Genomic DNA, 18,365 nt, shown 5'->3' with positions numbered 1-18,365 from the left:
ATTCTGTCACTAGAAGAAAGAGCAAACTGGATGCAGTATATGGAAAGCACACCAAAACAATGCTGTTTTGGGCAAGTGTGAGGCCTTTTGCTTTACATTCATGATAAGGAGGAAGTGAAGAACGCATTTTCAGCTTATTTGTAGAGGGATACGAAGGATGATTAGAGAATTGAGGTGTTGAACTTTTCTCAGTATCAGGAGACACCTATTGTAGGGCCTTAATATTCAATAAGCTGAAAAAGCTGCATCGGCTTGCGGTCTGGCTGACGAGGAACTAGCAGTTTCTTGTGAAGCTCTGCTGGTACAACCATGAAAACTTTTTTAATGAAAACAAATGAAAAATGAAGGTCCACAGACAATAAGTTGTGTTTTACATAGCATAATGTAGAAGAGAAGTTGACAAAAGAGCAATAAATATTTTAGGGAAGATGATAGATAACAGAACACTTAGTGGAGTTAAGCCTTCCTAGCAGATGCAAACTGAGATGGATGAATAAAGCATGTAGTTCTAAACTGTTAATTTAGTTTGTAGGTTTCATTTTACTTCACTAGTATTATCAGACACATTTATTGGAGCTGTTTTTAAAAGCCATTAATACACTGCCTATAGAAGTCACATGTCAGACGCAAAGGCTAGCAATGGATATTTCACAAAGCAATAAAAGACAGTGGCAGGTCATGCATAACTAAAGCATTAGAATTCAGCTTAAAATCTCCAAGCAAAATATTGTATTATTATTATTATTAAGAGCACTGAATAACAATTTCAGCATACATGTGTTAAAAAAGCTAAAGCAGTTTTCCCATAAACTCAATAAACTAAACATTAACCTTAAATTTCAATGCAAATCTGTTCAGTAACGCAAACGCGCACAGCATTTTGCCCATTAATGGTACTGCTGGACAATGACAAAGGCTCATCTTTTAAACACATTTTTCTCCTCCCTTCCTTATTGTGTCAATAAAAAGAAATCAGATAAAAAGAAATTTCTGGGAAAGAAAGAGAAGCCCGAGAGCTCATTTAGTCAGACTGGGACTTCATTTATGTATCAAGTAACTATTTACGTAGTATGGCTCATTAAGATACCAAACCTTCAGCTACTGAGAAATACAAAAAGCTAATAGATATTAAGTGCTTCCCATTTTAACTTTTGAATAATACAGGTTACCATATAAACTACAATAGCTCATACCTACTATGTATAATGCTTTTCAAGTACTAACAGGTAATGTTTCAACATGATTTAAAGATTCACTTGTAGCATTATAGATAGAAAAGGGAAAATTTTGCAAGTATTTATTTATTTAAGATATGACAAAGACTTAATAGAACCTGTTGCTGACTTGTACCTGATTTATGGCATCCATTTGGCTAAACAGGAAGCAAAATGAGAAATTAACTAAATAGTACAAAAACAGGAATTAAGCCAAAGTAATTATGAAAACAGGACTGGAAACCATCATGTACTCTCCTCACAATCTTTGTTTCGGTACACTCCACAACCTGCAAGATGATGTTTAAGGCTTATGCTGTATGAACAACTACTCTTTCTTTCTAAAGTGAGACAACCTTTAGCTAAAGCTGACCCTACCAGCAAAAACACGTGACCACTGCAAAAAGTTGTGTTTGCTTTCTCTTTACTGCTACTGCAATACAGTCCATTCACCTGGGCTTCCATAAGGCCTTTGACACGGTCCCCCACAACATCCTTCTCTCTGAGTTGGAGAGATGTGGACTTGATGGGTGGACTGTTTGGTGGATGAGGAATTGGTTGGATGGTCGCATCCAGAGGGTAGTGGTCTATGGCCAAATGTCCAGCTGGACATCAGTGACAAGTAGTGTCCCTCAGGGGTCCAAATTGGGACCAGCACTGTGCAATCTTCATCAATGACACGGACAATGGGATTGAGGGCACCCTCAGCAAGTTTGTGGATGACACCAAGCTGAGTGGAATGACTGACACACCCGAGGGACGGGATGCCACCCAGAGGGACCTGGACAGGCTGGAGAAGTGGGCCCGTGTGAACCTCATGAGGTTCAACAAGGCAAAGTGCAGGGTCCTGCCCTTGGGTCAGGGCAAGCCCCAGTATCAGCCCAGGCTGGGGATGGAGGGACGGAGAGCAGCCCTGCCAAGAAGGACTTGGTGGTGCTGAGGGGTGAAAAGATGGACATGAGCCGACAACGTGCACTTGCAGCCCAGAAGGCTAACCATATCTTGGGTTGTTTCAAAAGAAGTGTGGCCAGCAGGGCAAGGACAGGGATTCTGCCCCCCTGCTCCACATTGGTGAGACCCCACCTGCAGTGCACCTCCAGCTCTGGAGCCACCAACATCAGAAGGACATGGACCTGTTGGAGCGGGGCCAGAGGAGGCCCCAGAGATGCTGGGAGGGCTGGAGCCCCTCTGCTGTGAGGACAGGCTGAGAGAGTTGGGGGGGTTCAGCCTGGAGAAGAGAAGGCTCTGGGGAGACCTTAGAGCCCTTTTCAGTCCCTAAATTATGTTTGCCTAACTTCATAATAGAATTCCATGTGTCCTCTTTGTGAGAATCCTTACCTCTGGACTGCATTTATTCAGCTGGTCTTTTTGAACAATCCTGTGCTTAACAGCCTGTAAAACAGGATAAAGCCAACCTGCATGTTAGAGACCAATAAACATATGCAATAAATACTGTATAAAACCCCCAAAATGGCAACTTTTGTTAAACACAGTTCAAGCAAAACATTCAACATAGTAATCTATTTATCATTTTAATATTTGGATAGCAAAATTATGAAATAGATGGCAAAAATAATGAAATTATTTTATGGAAAAAAAAAAAAAATTACTTTTATGTCAAAAATAAGACACTGTTTTCCGAACAGGAAAATAATGTGTGCAATTTTTCTCCCTGTCTTTCCTGTTATTCTGTGCTTCTTGTTTATGTGGTTGCTACGTAAGGACAGCTTTACTAGATTTGGTCCACTTAACCACATTAAAATATAGTAAGTGTTTTCTGTTTTTCCACAGCAAAATTTAAACTTTGGATTCCTCTTGCAAGTTACTGATAATGTGAAGATATGGCATTAAGCGCAAAGATTTATTGCTGTATTTATTATGTCCTCTTGTTACAATCTTACTAATACACGCTACCAAAAAAGTCTTTTAGGAGATATTTTGTTTAGGATTATGATTGCTCCATCTGCAAATAATAGTTTGAGGGAAAGATAATCTGATAAGTGCACTTGTGTGTTGTATACATGGAAGTCAAAGACACTTTTACTTTTTAAAGGTCTGTAGGGTATAGTCATGATAAAATGTCACTGATAAAAGATGTAGCATTTGAAGGTGTATAGATTTAAGCAGCATGAGTCTTCTATTTGTTAATCTCACATCTAAACATTGAGCATATTGAGGACTTAAAAATTCTTTTGCTACTAAGAACATATAATATACCTAGAGGACCTGATTTTGCAGTTACAATATCATACAGTGCTTCATATAAGTAAGCTCCTAAAAAAATACTTACACACCGTCATCTTCATCACTGTATCTTACAGAGATAATATATCCTAACCCAAAGTAATTAATTGTTTTTCTACATATGAAACAATATTTTTAATTATTAATGTAGCACGTTTAGCAGGATTAGATATTACACAACATTAAAACAAAGGAGTGCATTTAGCCCTATTTCTCACTTGTAATAAAAAACATTCATATGAATCAACGAAATACTTGCTCTAGGATATGGTTAGTGTAATTCATGTGTAATTCAGCTAGATAACAGGAAAGTCATAGAAAGACTGTAGTCCAATGGTATTTTTTGAACAATATTAGCTACTACTTATCTCATGTATTACACCAAGATTTCAAGTAGTCCATCATGTCTTCCACACACCCACGCCTACCAATTACCACTACTAAACTACTTTTTACCTAACAGTACATGTAGTAAATATGGGATTATTGAACAGGTTAAAAGGCATTATTACCATTTCAAAATATGTTAAATTATCTACTTTATTAGCTCAATACCATAGTGAAAGATAGATTTAATAATATACATTTTACACTAAGGAAGTATTAACTGATTGTTACTTACTGCAGCAAAATACATATGTTTTATAACAGCATTTTTCATTGTGGTGAGCTGCATGTTAGACATGATTTGGTTGGTTTCTTGTGCAGCCAGGAAATGATTCATTTGGACATCTTCAGTATTTTGTATCTCATTCTGTGCAGAGCAAACAAATACCATTGGTCTTAGTTACAGAGCTAAAGCTCTAAAACAGCTTTTATGTCCTAACCCTTTCTATATATTCTATTGTAAACCCTTATGTGCATGCGTATGGAATTGCTACATTATGTGCCAGACAAATGGCTGGTGGGTGGTTTAGAAACAAAACCACTGAGGTTATAGAAAGCTATAGCACAGGAATTACAAATGTAAGCTTCCCCATAACGATTTTTCCTAACTGACTAACTCTAACAACCCTGATCCAATCCCCGTGGCTGAAACCAGAGCTGTGTTTCCATAATGGAGTCTCTTTGGACTTTTCAAAAACTAAACCCAAAGCCCACACCTTTTCAATTAGTCAAAAATGTAGTAAGGATTTTTTAAATCTACAATGAAATCTTCTCAGCTCTTGCGTATAAGCCTGAAATAAAGTAGTAATTTTAAAATTAGAAGCTCTTTTTTTTTTTCTTTAGTAATTTATTATCTTAGTCCCCTATCATTTCCAGCTATTTCTTCAGAACAGGGAATGAGGAAATATTTCTCAAACCGGTTTCCATCTCATTCTGAAAAGACTCTCAGTGAAGCCAAAAAATTATTTTTGTTGGCAAAAAATAACTACAAAAAAAAAAAGAAGTTATTTCAGGATATGAGAAGAACAAATTTCAGTAAGTTTCGAAGTATGCTTTTCCTCAAAGATACACAGACTACCAATAAAACACCATCTTTGTTTTAGGCAAATACACATATAAGTACAAAACCAGCCTCCTCCTGCAGAGTGATGAGTTAAGAACATAGATACAAGCAAAGGGTTCCTCTTGGTGACAGCATTGATGTCCATTTTTTATTGGGAGCAGGGGTGGGAGGTTTGGGGCAGCTTGCCTTCTAATTCAAACACCTAGTCCTGATGGGCGAATCAAGTATGGGAAATACAGGAAATAACATTAGGCAAAAAAATCACAGTGGTGCAAGCAATGACAAGGTGCAAGCCATGAACAGTTTATACTTTTAATTTTTCAAGATAAAAGTTTCAAACAGTGCAGATGTTTCATCCTGTTTTCAGATATTCCCTTAAATGGATAATCCAACCCAAAAGTATTTGGCACAATAACTGTATTTCTAAACAAATACTGAGTTTGTTGCACGTCATAGAAGAGTTAAGTATTTTGGGTAACTTGAAAAGAGCCCTAAAAAGCTTTGGATGAGCCAGGGATAACTGAACTCTGATGCATTAACTAGTCTTTGCTTCTTGTGGCACTTTCTATGCATTATTTTCAACATGCTTATAAAAATACTTGTATTCAAACAATTTAGAGCCCCACCTTGGCAAAATTTTATGAATGCCAGCATGCATTCAACAAAGCATTTAAAGTCTCTGTTTAAGCATGAGACTAGCTCCCTAAAATCATGCATGTGTTTTAATATCTTGAACAAACACATCTGACAGCTTTCAGGATCAAGTCATTAATGACAATCCCACAGAGTATTTTAACACTAGAGTTATGACGTTAAGATTATAAGAACAGATACTGAAATGTAAAGATGAAGCAAAGACTTGATTCCTCTGAAAAAAAGAATATAATACTGCTTTGCCAAATCCAGCATCTGGACACATAATGTGGGTATTTACGGGAAGAAGGGGGGTATTTATTTTTGCTAGAAGTAGCAGTCAAATGGCAGGACCACAAATTTATAAAGCTGGAACGTTCTAATGAATTATGTGCCAAGTACTTCTGGGAGGGAGAGAAAAAGACCATGTCCATAACATCCTTTGATAAAGCCTAATACTTTGGACAAGTGTTGTGATTTGATTGCCTATGTTTTATTCTCTTCCTTTTAAGAGACTAGGAGTCTTGGCAGTTTTCTGAGTTCTTTAGATGCATTTAAATAGAAAGCTAATGCTCTCTTGGCCTCTGAGGTGAGTTACTTTAATGAAATCTAAGAAAAAAAAGATACGTGCAAGTTAATGGACTGGTTAAGATGGAAACTTGTTATCACACCTGGGAGGAATTCAGGGTGCATAGCAAGAAACACTTTATTCTCACAGAGATCAATAAAATGTGAAGTAGCTATAAAAACTGGACACTCGTTCCTCTATTAAATGTAAATGCCTATCTTAGCTGAAAAGTGTAATAGAGAACAGTTTCCCTCAACAAGTTTCATTAAGAGAATAAGCACTAGACTGAGATCCCATGTTGATGCGTGTTTTATTCAGGGTATAAACATTAAGACCTTTCAACTCTTCTCACCCTTTTGTGAGAACTTTACTGCCCATTGAAACAGGAAGAGAAAGCATATGCTTTGATCTGAAGAATCCAAAGGATTTTCAAAGATAGGTTATTCCTAGTAACAAACAGCGTTTTAGCTCCTACTTGCTTGCAAAGGTAGTATTTTCAATTAGCAGTTGACTAAAATCATCCCAGAGCCTGAGGAACCACCAGACTAACAGAATCTTTTGAGGCCCTTGAGCAGTCTCAGATCAAAATGCTAGAAGCTCTGAATAGTGCACCTGAGTGAAAGACGAACAGTGCACCTGGGAAGCAAACAACTATGGACCACTGGGAATTTCTCTCTCTCTCAAGGGAAACAGTAAGGAAGAAATTCTAGTTCTCATGAGTTCTGCACATACAAGAAAATTTATTGAACAGTGACATGTCCCCTCATCGTTCAGATGGAAATATTACAAAGAAACAATGTTTTTCTTGTTCTGCATCTTATCTTTTGCATCACTGTAAATTTAACTCCTGATCCAATTTTGGAGCTGAACAGTAAACCTAACACTCTGAAACATCCGATATCGCACTGGATGCTTCATCTGGCTTAGGCATTCCAACTGATGACTTCCAGTATGGCTTCTCTCTTTAAATAAGGTCCACCCAGGTCCTCATGTCTTAGGGGATCTGATGAGGTACCGTCTCATGTCCTAGTTTAGTTAGCAGAAGAAAGCTATTATAGGGACTTTGGACAACCCTCTTCTACCAACCCAGAAATACAGAGCTTGCATTCTCAAGAAACTAACACTTTTGACTAGTAAAAGAGAAAGAAGTTTCGTCACGAATGGCAGGTTTTCTGACACAGAAAGAGACAAAGTTGAATCTAATCTTTGCACATGTGAGCATCATGTGATTTGAGTTTTAAGGACTCATTAACATTTTCTGCAATGCAGACGATTAACTAATCATTAATTAACTACGCTTCTGACTCCAAGGGTGGAAGTCTGGCAAATGGAGATGCATTACAGCACATAAGAATGTCTCATATACCAACAGTTTAACAAGTCCTCTTGGTATGCTAACCTTTTCTCATAGAGCTGCTGGTTGGTTATACAGTCCTTTAGCCTAAATCCATTTTGTTTAATTTTGTCTACAAGTGATGAACACTCTACAGCAATGGGGAGTTAAAGGTATGCGCAGACAGCAGTTCACACAAACTGTTTTAGGAAATTATAATTCTTGCAGCATAAAGCTAAGTGCATTGACTGAAAAGGGAACATAGGTGACCAGCTTACATTACATTCCTGGCACGGAAACAGTCTAAGCGAATTTTCTCTGCCTGGTATACCATTCCCTCCCAAAATTCATATTGCAACCAGCAGTTCCTCCCAGACACAAAGGACTGCCAGCAAACTCATTTGGAGTTAAGAAACTGAATCTTAACAAAATAATCTACAGACTATTTAACCAGTCTATCTATCACTTTATGTAAAAAAGGTAGCATAATTGGGGTCAGTTGACAAAAGAAGTGATTACATTGATCTTGAAGCATGAAGATAACACTACAGTACAGCTTGAGTGTTTACCAAACCCAATAAAAATATACATATATATTCAGGTACATAGGTGGACAGATAGATACATATTTAAAATCCTTACCAAAATAAAGAGAATATAAATGAAAAATGGTATTTTTTTCCCTCAGTATTTTGTGAATAACTGTTTAGTTGATGGTCACCTACACTGGAACTTCCCCCTGAAGTCTAATTATTTTTTCCAGTAACAGCAGCACAAAACGAGCCAAGGAAGAACAAACATGAAGATGAAGAAACAATGTATGCTTCCTTGGTGTTTAATCCGAAACAGAACACTCCTTTCAGAAAGATAATTTTTCTATTATAGAATGACAGAATAGTTGAAAATGCAAGGGATTTCTGGAAATCATCTGGTCCAAGCCCCCAGCCCAAGGAAGGCCATGTAGAGCCAGTTGCCCACGTCCATGCCCAGATGGCTTTTGAGTATCTCCAAGGATGGAGACTCCACAGCCTCTTTGGGCAACCTGCTCCTGTGCTACATCACCCTCACACGGAAAAAACCCAATGCTTTCAGACAGCAATTTGTACCCATTGCCTCTTGTCCTGTCACAGGGCACCACTGACAACAGCCTGGCTCTGTCCTCTTTGCACCCTCCCTTCATCCTCTTCTCTTGGACAGCCCCACTATCAGTAAGTTGTGTTACCTTTAATCAAATTACAAAACACATTCGCCTCTATTATTAATGCCGTGTTATTTACATTAATCAGTAAACCTGATATAAAATGCTAACAATAAAAAACTAACTTTAGATATGTTTTTTAAATTACTTACCTCAAAAAGGTAATCTCCTAGATATTGCACAGGGTAGTATCGAGATTCAGAGAGACATTTTTTGTTTTGCACAGGACAAATTTTATTAAGGATGAATACATGAGTTATATTGCACTCTGCCTTTTGAGATGAACATATGGTTGCCTTTCCAGCTTGAAGAACTCTAAATAAACATATTTAGAAAGATGTATTAACTGCATTATATTAATACTGCCTAAAGCTAGGTTATCATTCACAAACTTTCAGCATGCAAATGCGAGAGAATAAGGGGTCTAGATGCAAGGCACTGCCCAACCTTCATCAGGAGAAAAAAAGGGCGCTTAATAACCCACTTAACAAGACATCCTTCTCTTCACAATTTAACACTATTAACTAATATCTATGTACACTTTCTACACATCTGATGGAAAGCTTTACCTGTGCACTTTTTTAAAGATCAAATTTCATGACAGCAGCTCTAATTTATTGCATTATGTCCCCCATAATGATAATGGTCTTTCAATTAAGTTTTGCAACAAATTAAGTGGTCTACCAAAAATTTTCATAATGCAAATATACTTTTATACTTCATTTTGGAGCCATTTACAGCACTTGGTGCTGTCCAGTATCATACACAGAAAACATATTTGTTTGTCTTTGGGACGCCACTGCATGGGAGAGTTTCCCTAGGGGCAATTTCCAGAGTTGTACTGCTGCAACTATTCCTATCTTTTATAAAAGATGCCAGACCAAAAAAATGGTGGAAGAAATAAGGTCTCTCAACATGCTGGATATATCTTTTATTTTTCATAATCCAGGTATGCTAAAAGAAAAGGATGCTGGTCTCACACACTTACCCATCCAACAGCTAGGCACTAAAGGCAGGAAAAGCATAGAAGGGGGGAAAAAAGGCACAAGTGGTGTAAATATTAGAGAAAAATCAATCTTTTCCCAAAGCTACAGTTGCCTTCATGACTGAAAACAGTACTTGCTGGTGACAAAAACATATCTACCTTTCAGTGTTTTCTGACTGAGTGAAAGGATCCCCATGTTGGTGTATGGGAAATAGCCTTGAAAAAGAGATTCCTTCCACAAAACTGCCTGTTCACCTCTCTTGCTGATGTAGTTCCTGTTAAACATTATTTCTATCACGAACACAGAGCTGTGCAAGACAGCAGTCCAATAGTATTATCATGAAGACCTGCAAAAGCAGTTTTTATGGAAAAAAAGAAATGGCATTTTTCACAAGTGTAGCAGGATGAGCGCGTCTTTCTGCCAGACAGCACACAGTACACTGCTCAGCCAAGGAAACAGCACACAGACTGTTTCCAGTTGGCAACATCAGAAGATGGTAACTTCAGCTATACCTCACTTGGTCTTTACGAACGGCGAATAGGCAGGTGTTCTGCGATGCAGCCCTGTACCATCGTCAGCCAAACTGCACTTCCCTTCTTGCCTGTGTGGCTGTGGCACCCAGCCCTAAGGAGTACTCCTAATTAACGGGAATTTCAACAGAGAAGGACAGGAGGACAATACCTGCGCCTGCAGTGAACACAAAGCTCTAAAACAGTGTCATGGGATGTTTGCTTTTACTGCACTAGAAGCAAACGTTACTTAACACACACTGTTTGTGATTCACTGTAGTATTTAAACCACAGAATCCAAACCTGTAGGAAGAGTATGGGGGGGTGGGGGAAGAGAGGGGAGAAATATGCAGTTCCAGAATTCTTGCCCTTCAGATGTTTTCCTTTTCTGTGTTTTCCCTTTATACTTTTGTCCTTTCCCTTCTGAACTACCTGTACTTACATCGTATCAGAAACATCTGCTACAGTACAAATCAGGTCTTCAGAAGTACAAGAAGGGCTTACACAGAGGTGAAACCAAAACCTACCAAGTCAGTCACAGTGTGGCCCAGATCCCTAAAAAAACACAGCTCACAGCTGGCCCAGGTCACCCACCCGCGCGAAATATTGTATCCCGTTCCAGCTACTCTTTGAGTGTAACAGCCACACAAAATAAAGGATTACTCATAAAAAAAAAAGTAAGCCAATGTATCTTGCCTCATGAAGCAAGTTTCTGTACGCAGCTTACTTAAGACACAAACATGAGAATTTTTGACACTATACTATAAAGCAAGCAAGAAAAGTAATAAAGTTACAGATTTACAGTAACTTTATTATAAAAAGTATGGAAGTATATTAATAAAAAACAGCTCAGAGTTTGAAGAGCTGGAGGTTGTTATTGACCAAATTAACTGGGATGCATGAAAAAAAAAAGTGTTTCACCATACAATAAGTGTTCCATTGGCGATTATTTAAGCTTTAAGACGTATCCTCTTACCTTCTAATAGACGCCATTCGTTTACCACCTTCCTTAGCAGGGAGGACAACCTTCCATCTGTGGAAGGCCCCTGGAGCACTCGAGCGTGTCAGTTCTTCGCGCCATCTTTTAGGTGCAGATTGCCTTTGAGGTGAATAATGGGTGTCTTTTTCAATTTCATATCCCCATTCGTACGTTGTTTCATCAAGCCATCTGCCACTTTCGGCACTATTAATTATGTACTCCTTAGTTAGTATCCACTTTCCTAAAAAGCAAATGAACTGTCAACCACAAAAGATTTTTTTTTTGTGCAGACAAATGGCAATCAACTGAAGATCTAATATAAAATTAACTTCAACCTTTCTTGTGCAAATAAAAGCTGGAATTACAAGTACCATTTAAAAACTTCTTCCTACTACGAGAGTTCTCCTCTTCACACTTTAAAATCAGAAATCTCACAATGCCACTGAAAATGATCATTTTGTTTTCTTTTAATGATGAAGTACCTTTTTACCCTTCCCAGATAAAATACTTGTCTATTGCTCAAAAATCTGCAAATGGAATTTTTCAGCTTCCCAGATTTGGTTCTTACAACTTCCACAGAACCTTGCTTAACCCTTTAACACCATTTGACACATTTATAAATGTACTCACAAACGTAGTAAAACGAAGAAATGTTTTACCACCAATTATTATAAAGAGGAACCAAGGTTTTAGCACGTAAGCTGTTTCTTTTACATATTCTTAATATTACTTGCACTGCAAGTGTAGCGAATACCACCAATATTAGGGGGATATGGTTTCAGACTTTTGTCTTTCCCCTTTCTTCTTTTCACATCCTGTTCTCTCATCCCTTGGCTCCACCTCCTCCGCCTCTCCTCTTTCATCTTCCACATGTACGCTTTTGATACTCTGTGTAATGATCTTCCCCTTTTTCTCTGTCTCTCTCTTCTTACAGGTTCAGGTCAAGAGCCGTGGTTAGTAACCTGCTCCTGTATTGAAACACTACCTACAGAAGATACTGCAAGAGAAATTGACTTGAATTGTGTGAACCTAATTGGTTTCACAGAACAGCAGGGTTGACTGGCAAAATGTCTCAGTGCAGGAGCACAGATGGTACTTCTGCACAACCTAGCACAGGTACCAGTACACTTCTGACTGGAAAAGGTACGCTGTGCACAACCTGTGTGTGAAAATCACTTTTATTTCAAAGTTTCCATCTCAAAACTTCTGGCAGACAGAAAGTCCATGAAGACTGTCATCCTTGTTAGCATTTCTCTTCACCTCTAGGGAGTTCTAAATGAGTTTAAACATGCTCTTTCACACCTACTTTGGAAAAATTGCAGTAGGAATGAACACACTCTCTCTGCCATCAAGGGCAAGAGCAATGCTTACTCAAAAAGGGTACCTCTTGTGGGATTGAAAGGTACTAGATTGTATTGGGGAAGATTTGCAAGTACAGAAACAAGACAGAGTTTTGCATTGCTGCCTGGATGCTACATATACCGTTTCTACTCAGTTAAAGAAAACATCTCCAGATGTTTTAAATCCCGTAAAGTAAGAAAATGTTAACTCAAAGGTTTATAGAAGTTAAAATGAACTGCTATGCTGGAAATCTTTCCGCATTCTAATATTGCCTCCCTTATGGAAACTTTTTGGTCTATTTCCTTTTTGATTAGAGTGCGATCAAAATTTTACATTAGTACAAGGAATCATGTATATATATACATATATATATATCACACACACCTACGTTCTAGCAGTGGTAGACAATGGAGAATTCCTATTAATACAATATTTAAGTACAAATATGAAATTAAGACATTTACACATGCTTTAAATCCAAATCTATAATTACTTATTTCTGTCTGTTAACTCCTAAATTTAAGATTATCCATCCTAAAAATTGCTTTAACACTTTGGTATAAGACAATATACGGAAAATAAAGATCACATTTAACCAGTTAATGTATCAGTATTGTGAAATCTTGTAGCTCCACAAGATTTTCTAAACTCATTATAAAATCTTTCCATGTAATCTGTCTACAACAATATATTAAAATACAGAATTCTCAATCTACATGTATTTTTATAAAAAGGTTGCTTATGTATGGGATTTTGGCATCAGACCTTAGGTAAAAGAAAAGCAAGACGAAAGATGAAAGGCTTGCGTCAGAATGGTAAAAGCCTAGAGTTTTCTCTTGCTGCATAAACAGGAGCTTACAGTGGCCTTTACCAGTGAATGTTGGATGTGAATTTGGTGCATGCTGATTACAGGTGTCCACGCTCTCTCTGCTTCCTTTTCAAGCAATGAATTTTTAAGCACCCATATCATTTGGATAGTACTTCATGATCTAACTAATACATAACCAAGCTTTCTGTTTGGGACCACATGCAGACCAAATAAAGAAGGACGGCAGGAAAACACCCAAACCAAAAAGTAGTAAATCAGAACTTCAACATAATACTATATTAAAAGTCAAGATTACGGTCCTATGTTACAATGTTATGAAATTTTAGAGCAAATCTTTTACTCACCTGCAGCACAGGCAGCTAAGAACTTTTCACTCTTGCATGGCTTTTTTGCTATAAGATGTGTACAGTTCCTGTATTTCTAGGAAAACAAAACCGAAACAACACACTTGTATCACTGGGGAACGGTTTAACTTTCTTGGCTATTTATGCAGAACGCCAACTCCTGCACAGCGCGTTAAGGCTTACGTTTTTTTGTTCCTGCTCTAGCGAACAGGTACTTTAGCGAACAATACCTTATCATGTAAAAAAACACAGTCCAGTTTGAAGAGCCATTCCAGCAGCGCCGCCTTCTCTCGTTTTTTAAATCCTGTGAATTGGACTATCCGCTTCTGGCCGCCACTTGCCATCTGTTGGAGAAAAACAAACCAAAAGGAGGCATTTAAGACACAAAATTCACATCACGGAACGCTGCTCTTACTAGTACTTCCTCCTCGTTTTCCGATTGAAAAAAAAAAAAAAAAAGAGGAAACGCAGGGCGAGGACTCGGCACGGCCCGAGGGCGGTAAGGGGTTAGGCCGGAGACCCCACACCGCGGCCGGCCGAGACCCCCCGGGATGGGGCACCACGGCTCCCGCAACCCGCAGGCGGGGCCCACCGCCCTCCGCACCCGCCGAACGGCGCGGAGCCCACCCCACCCGCGGAACAGCGCGGCCTTCCGCCTTCCCACCTCCGTGAAGGGAAAGCCGCCCGCCCTGCGGGGAGGCCCCGCGGGGAAGCGCCGCTGAGGGGCGGAGGTGCCGGGCAGGAGCTGCGGGGAGCCAACCGCCTCCCCCTCAGCGGCGTGGGTGGGAGCCCGCCCGCCATCACCTACACAAGCCATGTGGACGGCCGGGCGCCTTCTCGCCCCCCCGGTCCGGTGCGGGCGCTGCTCCCCGGCGCGTTCCCGCCTTCCCCCTGCTCCGCCCCCGGATGTGGCGGCGCGGCCGTTCCGGGCCGTTGTCACCGACGCTCCGCGGTCGCCGGGGCTGTGGGCGCCGAGCCGCGGGGAGAGCCCGGCCCGGTAAGTGTCCCCTCCCGTTCGCCGGCGGGGCTGCCCGTCCCCTCCCCTTACCGTGCGGGACGGGGCCGGGGGAGACCCACCACCGAAACCCCTGCGGCCGCCTCCCCTCCCCCGCGGCGGGGCCGGGCGTTGCGCAGTTCTGAGGCTTCCTCGGGTGGGTGCCCGCCCCTCTGAGGCGGCCCCGCCGGAGCGGGGCGGCGGGAAGGGGTGGCTTTCCCTCAGGGCGGAAGGACGAGGTGACCACGGAGGGGGTGGCCTTGCCCAGGACGGGGTGCCCGGGGAAGGGGGAGGCCTTCCCTTAGGATGGGAGGACGGGGAAGAGGTGGCCTTCCCTCAGCATGGGGTGCCCGGGGAGGGGGAGGCCTTCCCTCAGGACGGGGTGCCCGGGGAGGGGGAGGCCTTCCCTCAGGACGGGAGAACTGGGTGGCCGGGAAGTGGGGAGGTGTGGCAGACGGTAAGTAGGGAAAGAGGCCGTTGCCACCTCAGAGTCCCTGAAAATCACCATTTCTGTTGCTCAGCAGAGTTAAAAAAGTGGAAGGCCGTCTACTAGGGGTGGAAGACGGAAGAGACCTGACTGAGTTGAGGAAGCTCACGGAGGAACCAGGTGGAGTTGGATGTAGGTGCAGGCTGAAGAGTCTCCCCTCTGGAACGGGCTGTCTGTGAGAGTCGGGAAAGGGACGGAGGGTTTCTGATCCTCAGTGCCCTTTTCTCTGTGTCTCAGAGAAACTTTCAGAGTATCTTGTGCCACATGATGGCTGAGCCTCAGGGAAGATGACCATGTGCTGCTGCAGCCAGATAATTGAGGCACCTGTTTTGGTGCCCTGCTGATCGAGTTGATACTGACTCTTCTTTATGGATGTCAGGGTTTGATGTTTTTTTAAATTACGAAGCAACATGAAAAGGTCAAAATAATATTCAGATTGTACCTCAAGCACTCAATTTAGAATTTAGAAATGTAGAAATGACAAGATTATGATTTTCTGTGAAACTTTATTTTGGTCCCTTCTGTATTTGAGAGATGACTTTTGACTTGATTCCTGTGTCGAATACACTGAATGAATGGCGCACAAGGAATCTGTTAGTGCGTTATAATGAATACAGTTAGCTTTGTAGAACACTTTTTTTTATGCAATCGGAGAGTACAAGGCACGCATTCTGATTCAAGCAGAAAAAAAAAAAATTATTGAATTGCCTCCTTAGAGAACTGAGTGCTATTCTCTCCCCTTCCATAAAATTCTTACGTGATAATGGACAAGTCACTTTGTACTCACTGAGGTAGCTGTTTCACATTTAAGATGTATAAACTGAGAAATGTATGGCAAAACATTCACAAGTGCTGAGTATTTGTCACTGCAGCTTAGATCAATAGAAGCAACGCATACATAGGTGTTCCTGTGGAAAGAAAACCAAACTCACCTGTCTTCAGACATCTGAAGTTTGGCAGCACATTGGACGCTTTGTTTTAAATCTGTCTTGATTTTCCCAAATATCAAAATGGAAAAATAGTTCTTCCAGGCCTGAGATGGGTCTCGTGTTGCTGTTTGTGAAATATTCTGGTACCCTTAATGCTACTGAAGTTTTTCCCATCTTCTGTTTCCCTAACATTGCAGCTATATTTTTGTATGCGAGCGTGAAAAAGTAACCATGAACAACCTCTGTCGTCAGTTTTTTATATAAGTGGCACTGTAAAATCTTTAACACTTGACTATTCAGAGTTAAACGGCTGTATTTATTGCTTGCATTTCTTGGTTGACATTGAAGATTAGTTGCATTTTGTATTTTGTACCTGTTGCGTCTTTATACCTTCACTATTGAGTTGTCAGCACTGTAAAGATATTCGTTTTAATTCTTGTAACTGGAGTGCAGAAAATCAAAAACCTGTGTTTGTTTTACAAAATGTAATCTAAAGTTTGGACCACGCTTAATCTGTTGTCCCTAAATATTTTTTTTTAATTTTTTTTAATTTATTTTATTTAAAAACTAGCAGCCCAGTTTGTATGAATAAATAATTCTGAGTTTACTTACTCTGGTAAAGCTGAAATAGATAATGTTTGGATTAATATTTTTAAAAGTTAACAATTTAATTCTTACTAACTACTACTGACTATGAACCATTACTTAACTAGTGACTAATAGCAGTTTTATGCCACAGGGCCATTAACAGGCTGGGGAAATCTTCAGCATACAGTACCATAAATTTCAGCACACAATACTGTAAACTAGCTACTAGTGGAGAATTTGCATACTTATATGGTGATAATTTGTTACTTTTGAGAAATAAGTATTTTCTAGCTTCCCCCCCCCCCCCTTATCTCTGCCCTATAACATATGTGGAATCAAAATAACTGAGACCTCAAACATTCCACATCTATTTTCACCTTAAAATATTTTGTTACTGAAGTGTAGCATTAAGAAACCTAGAACATGTTTTTTTACCTTTGTTTTAATGATGTCTGATAAGTTTGGATTTCACTTATCCTCTCCCTGTATTATTTTTTCATAATAAGTCTAAAATATTTTCTTCTTTTCCATCCTTCTTGTGATGTCATTATGGTAGCTAGATAGCTCTTAGTTCATAATGTTCATTAACCCTTATTTACAAGAGTTAATATTAGGTTTTGTAGGAGCAGTCTTTTTAACTGGAGTATTTTTCAATATCTCTAGGTTTCTTTGTTCTGTGTCAAATGGTTCAGTTGCTCAGTATTATAAACTATATTTAAGCTGTTTGGGTTTAGATGGATATCCACTTTTACACTTTATCTTCTACAGTACATGTGACGTCTTTTATAACAATTCAAAAGTGTTTTTCTGTACTGCACAAATGGTATTTCACTTAAAAAATTTCTAATTACATTTTAAGGATTATCAAGAATGGCTGTTCAGCTCCCACGTCCTCAGTTCTTTAAGAAGCCAAGATCAGGGAAATAAGTATGCTTTTTACTCTTTCACAAAAAGAGTTTACTTATAGTGTTTCAGGTGCCCATCTCTATGAGACATTTTCTTTCTTGATTTTTCCTAGAGACAGAAAAGAGAAATTTCTTTTTCATTCCACAGTTCTAATTTTCTACCCTATTCTTTTTGTCTCCTTTATGTTCTATGCGTAGTTGTATTACTACCGTGTCTCTTGCCTTGGAATTTCACTTCTTACATTTTCCCATAGATAACCATTTTACTTCACATAATACATGTGGTTACTTTTCTCCAAGTCTCATCGGTGTTGCCATGATCAATGTGATCACTGTTGAACCTTGTCCTTAAATCTCACAACCTCTTTCTGCAAGCCTTTACTACTTTATCCTTTACTTTGCAACTTAGGATTTGGGTTGGGTTTTTTTCCAGTCTGCCCCTCTCTAGCCTTTTGACTTCCTGTGTTGAAAATGATACGCAGTTTCTTGCAGTAATGGCAATAGTAATACAATCCATGCACAGACGTCTCTTCCATTGTCAAATGTGATCTGACAGATTTTTTTTTTTTTATCTAGTGGAAGATATTTTGCATTCTGTGCTTAAAATATTTTCTGTCAGGCAAAGAAGTGTATCAGTTGACGGATTAACAATTTCAGAGTTTAAAAAATTATTAGAGCTTTTTTCTTCTGTTGCCTCAACATTATGTATCTATACTCGTTTAAGCAGTATAATTTGACAAAACAAAAATCACAAGGCCTTAGGCAAATTTTGTTCAAAAATTTATTAATAACAGCTTTGTAAAGAAAACGCAAAACTACTGAAAAGTCAGTCAT

General features: G+C 39.6%; 1 protein-coding gene across 1 annotated transcript in view; it reads right to left on the bottom strand.

Annotated features, from left to right (window-relative positions):
* Nucleotides 1-14,445, bottom strand: part of SLF1 (SMC5-SMC6 complex localization factor 1) — a 38,335-nt gene extending 23,890 nt beyond the window's left edge. The window contains exons 1-7 of the mRNA XM_074166406.1: nt 14,437-14,445; nt 13,859-13,972; nt 13,629-13,704; nt 11,112-11,355; nt 8,793-8,955; nt 4,081-4,212; nt 2,553-2,606 (exon numbers count right to left, since the gene is read on the bottom strand). Of these exons, the coding sequence (XP_074022507.1) occupies nt 2,553-2,606; nt 4,081-4,212; nt 8,793-8,955; nt 11,112-11,355; nt 13,629-13,704; nt 13,859-13,972; nt 14,437-14,445 (792 nt within the window). The remainder of the gene's footprint in view (nt 1-2,552; nt 2,607-4,080; nt 4,213-8,792; nt 8,956-11,111; nt 11,356-13,628; nt 13,705-13,858; nt 13,973-14,436) is intronic.
* Nucleotides 14,446-18,365: the final 3,920 nt, after the last annotated feature.

Source organism: Numenius arquata, chromosome Z, assembly GCF_964106895.1.
Source record: "Numenius arquata chromosome Z, bNumArq3.hap1.1, whole genome shotgun sequence".
Taxonomy (NCBI): domain Eukaryota; kingdom Metazoa; phylum Chordata; class Aves; order Charadriiformes; family Scolopacidae; genus Numenius; species Numenius arquata.
The sequence above is the reverse complement of the archived record's forward strand: the minus strand, read 5'-3'. Positions and strand labels throughout refer to the sequence as shown.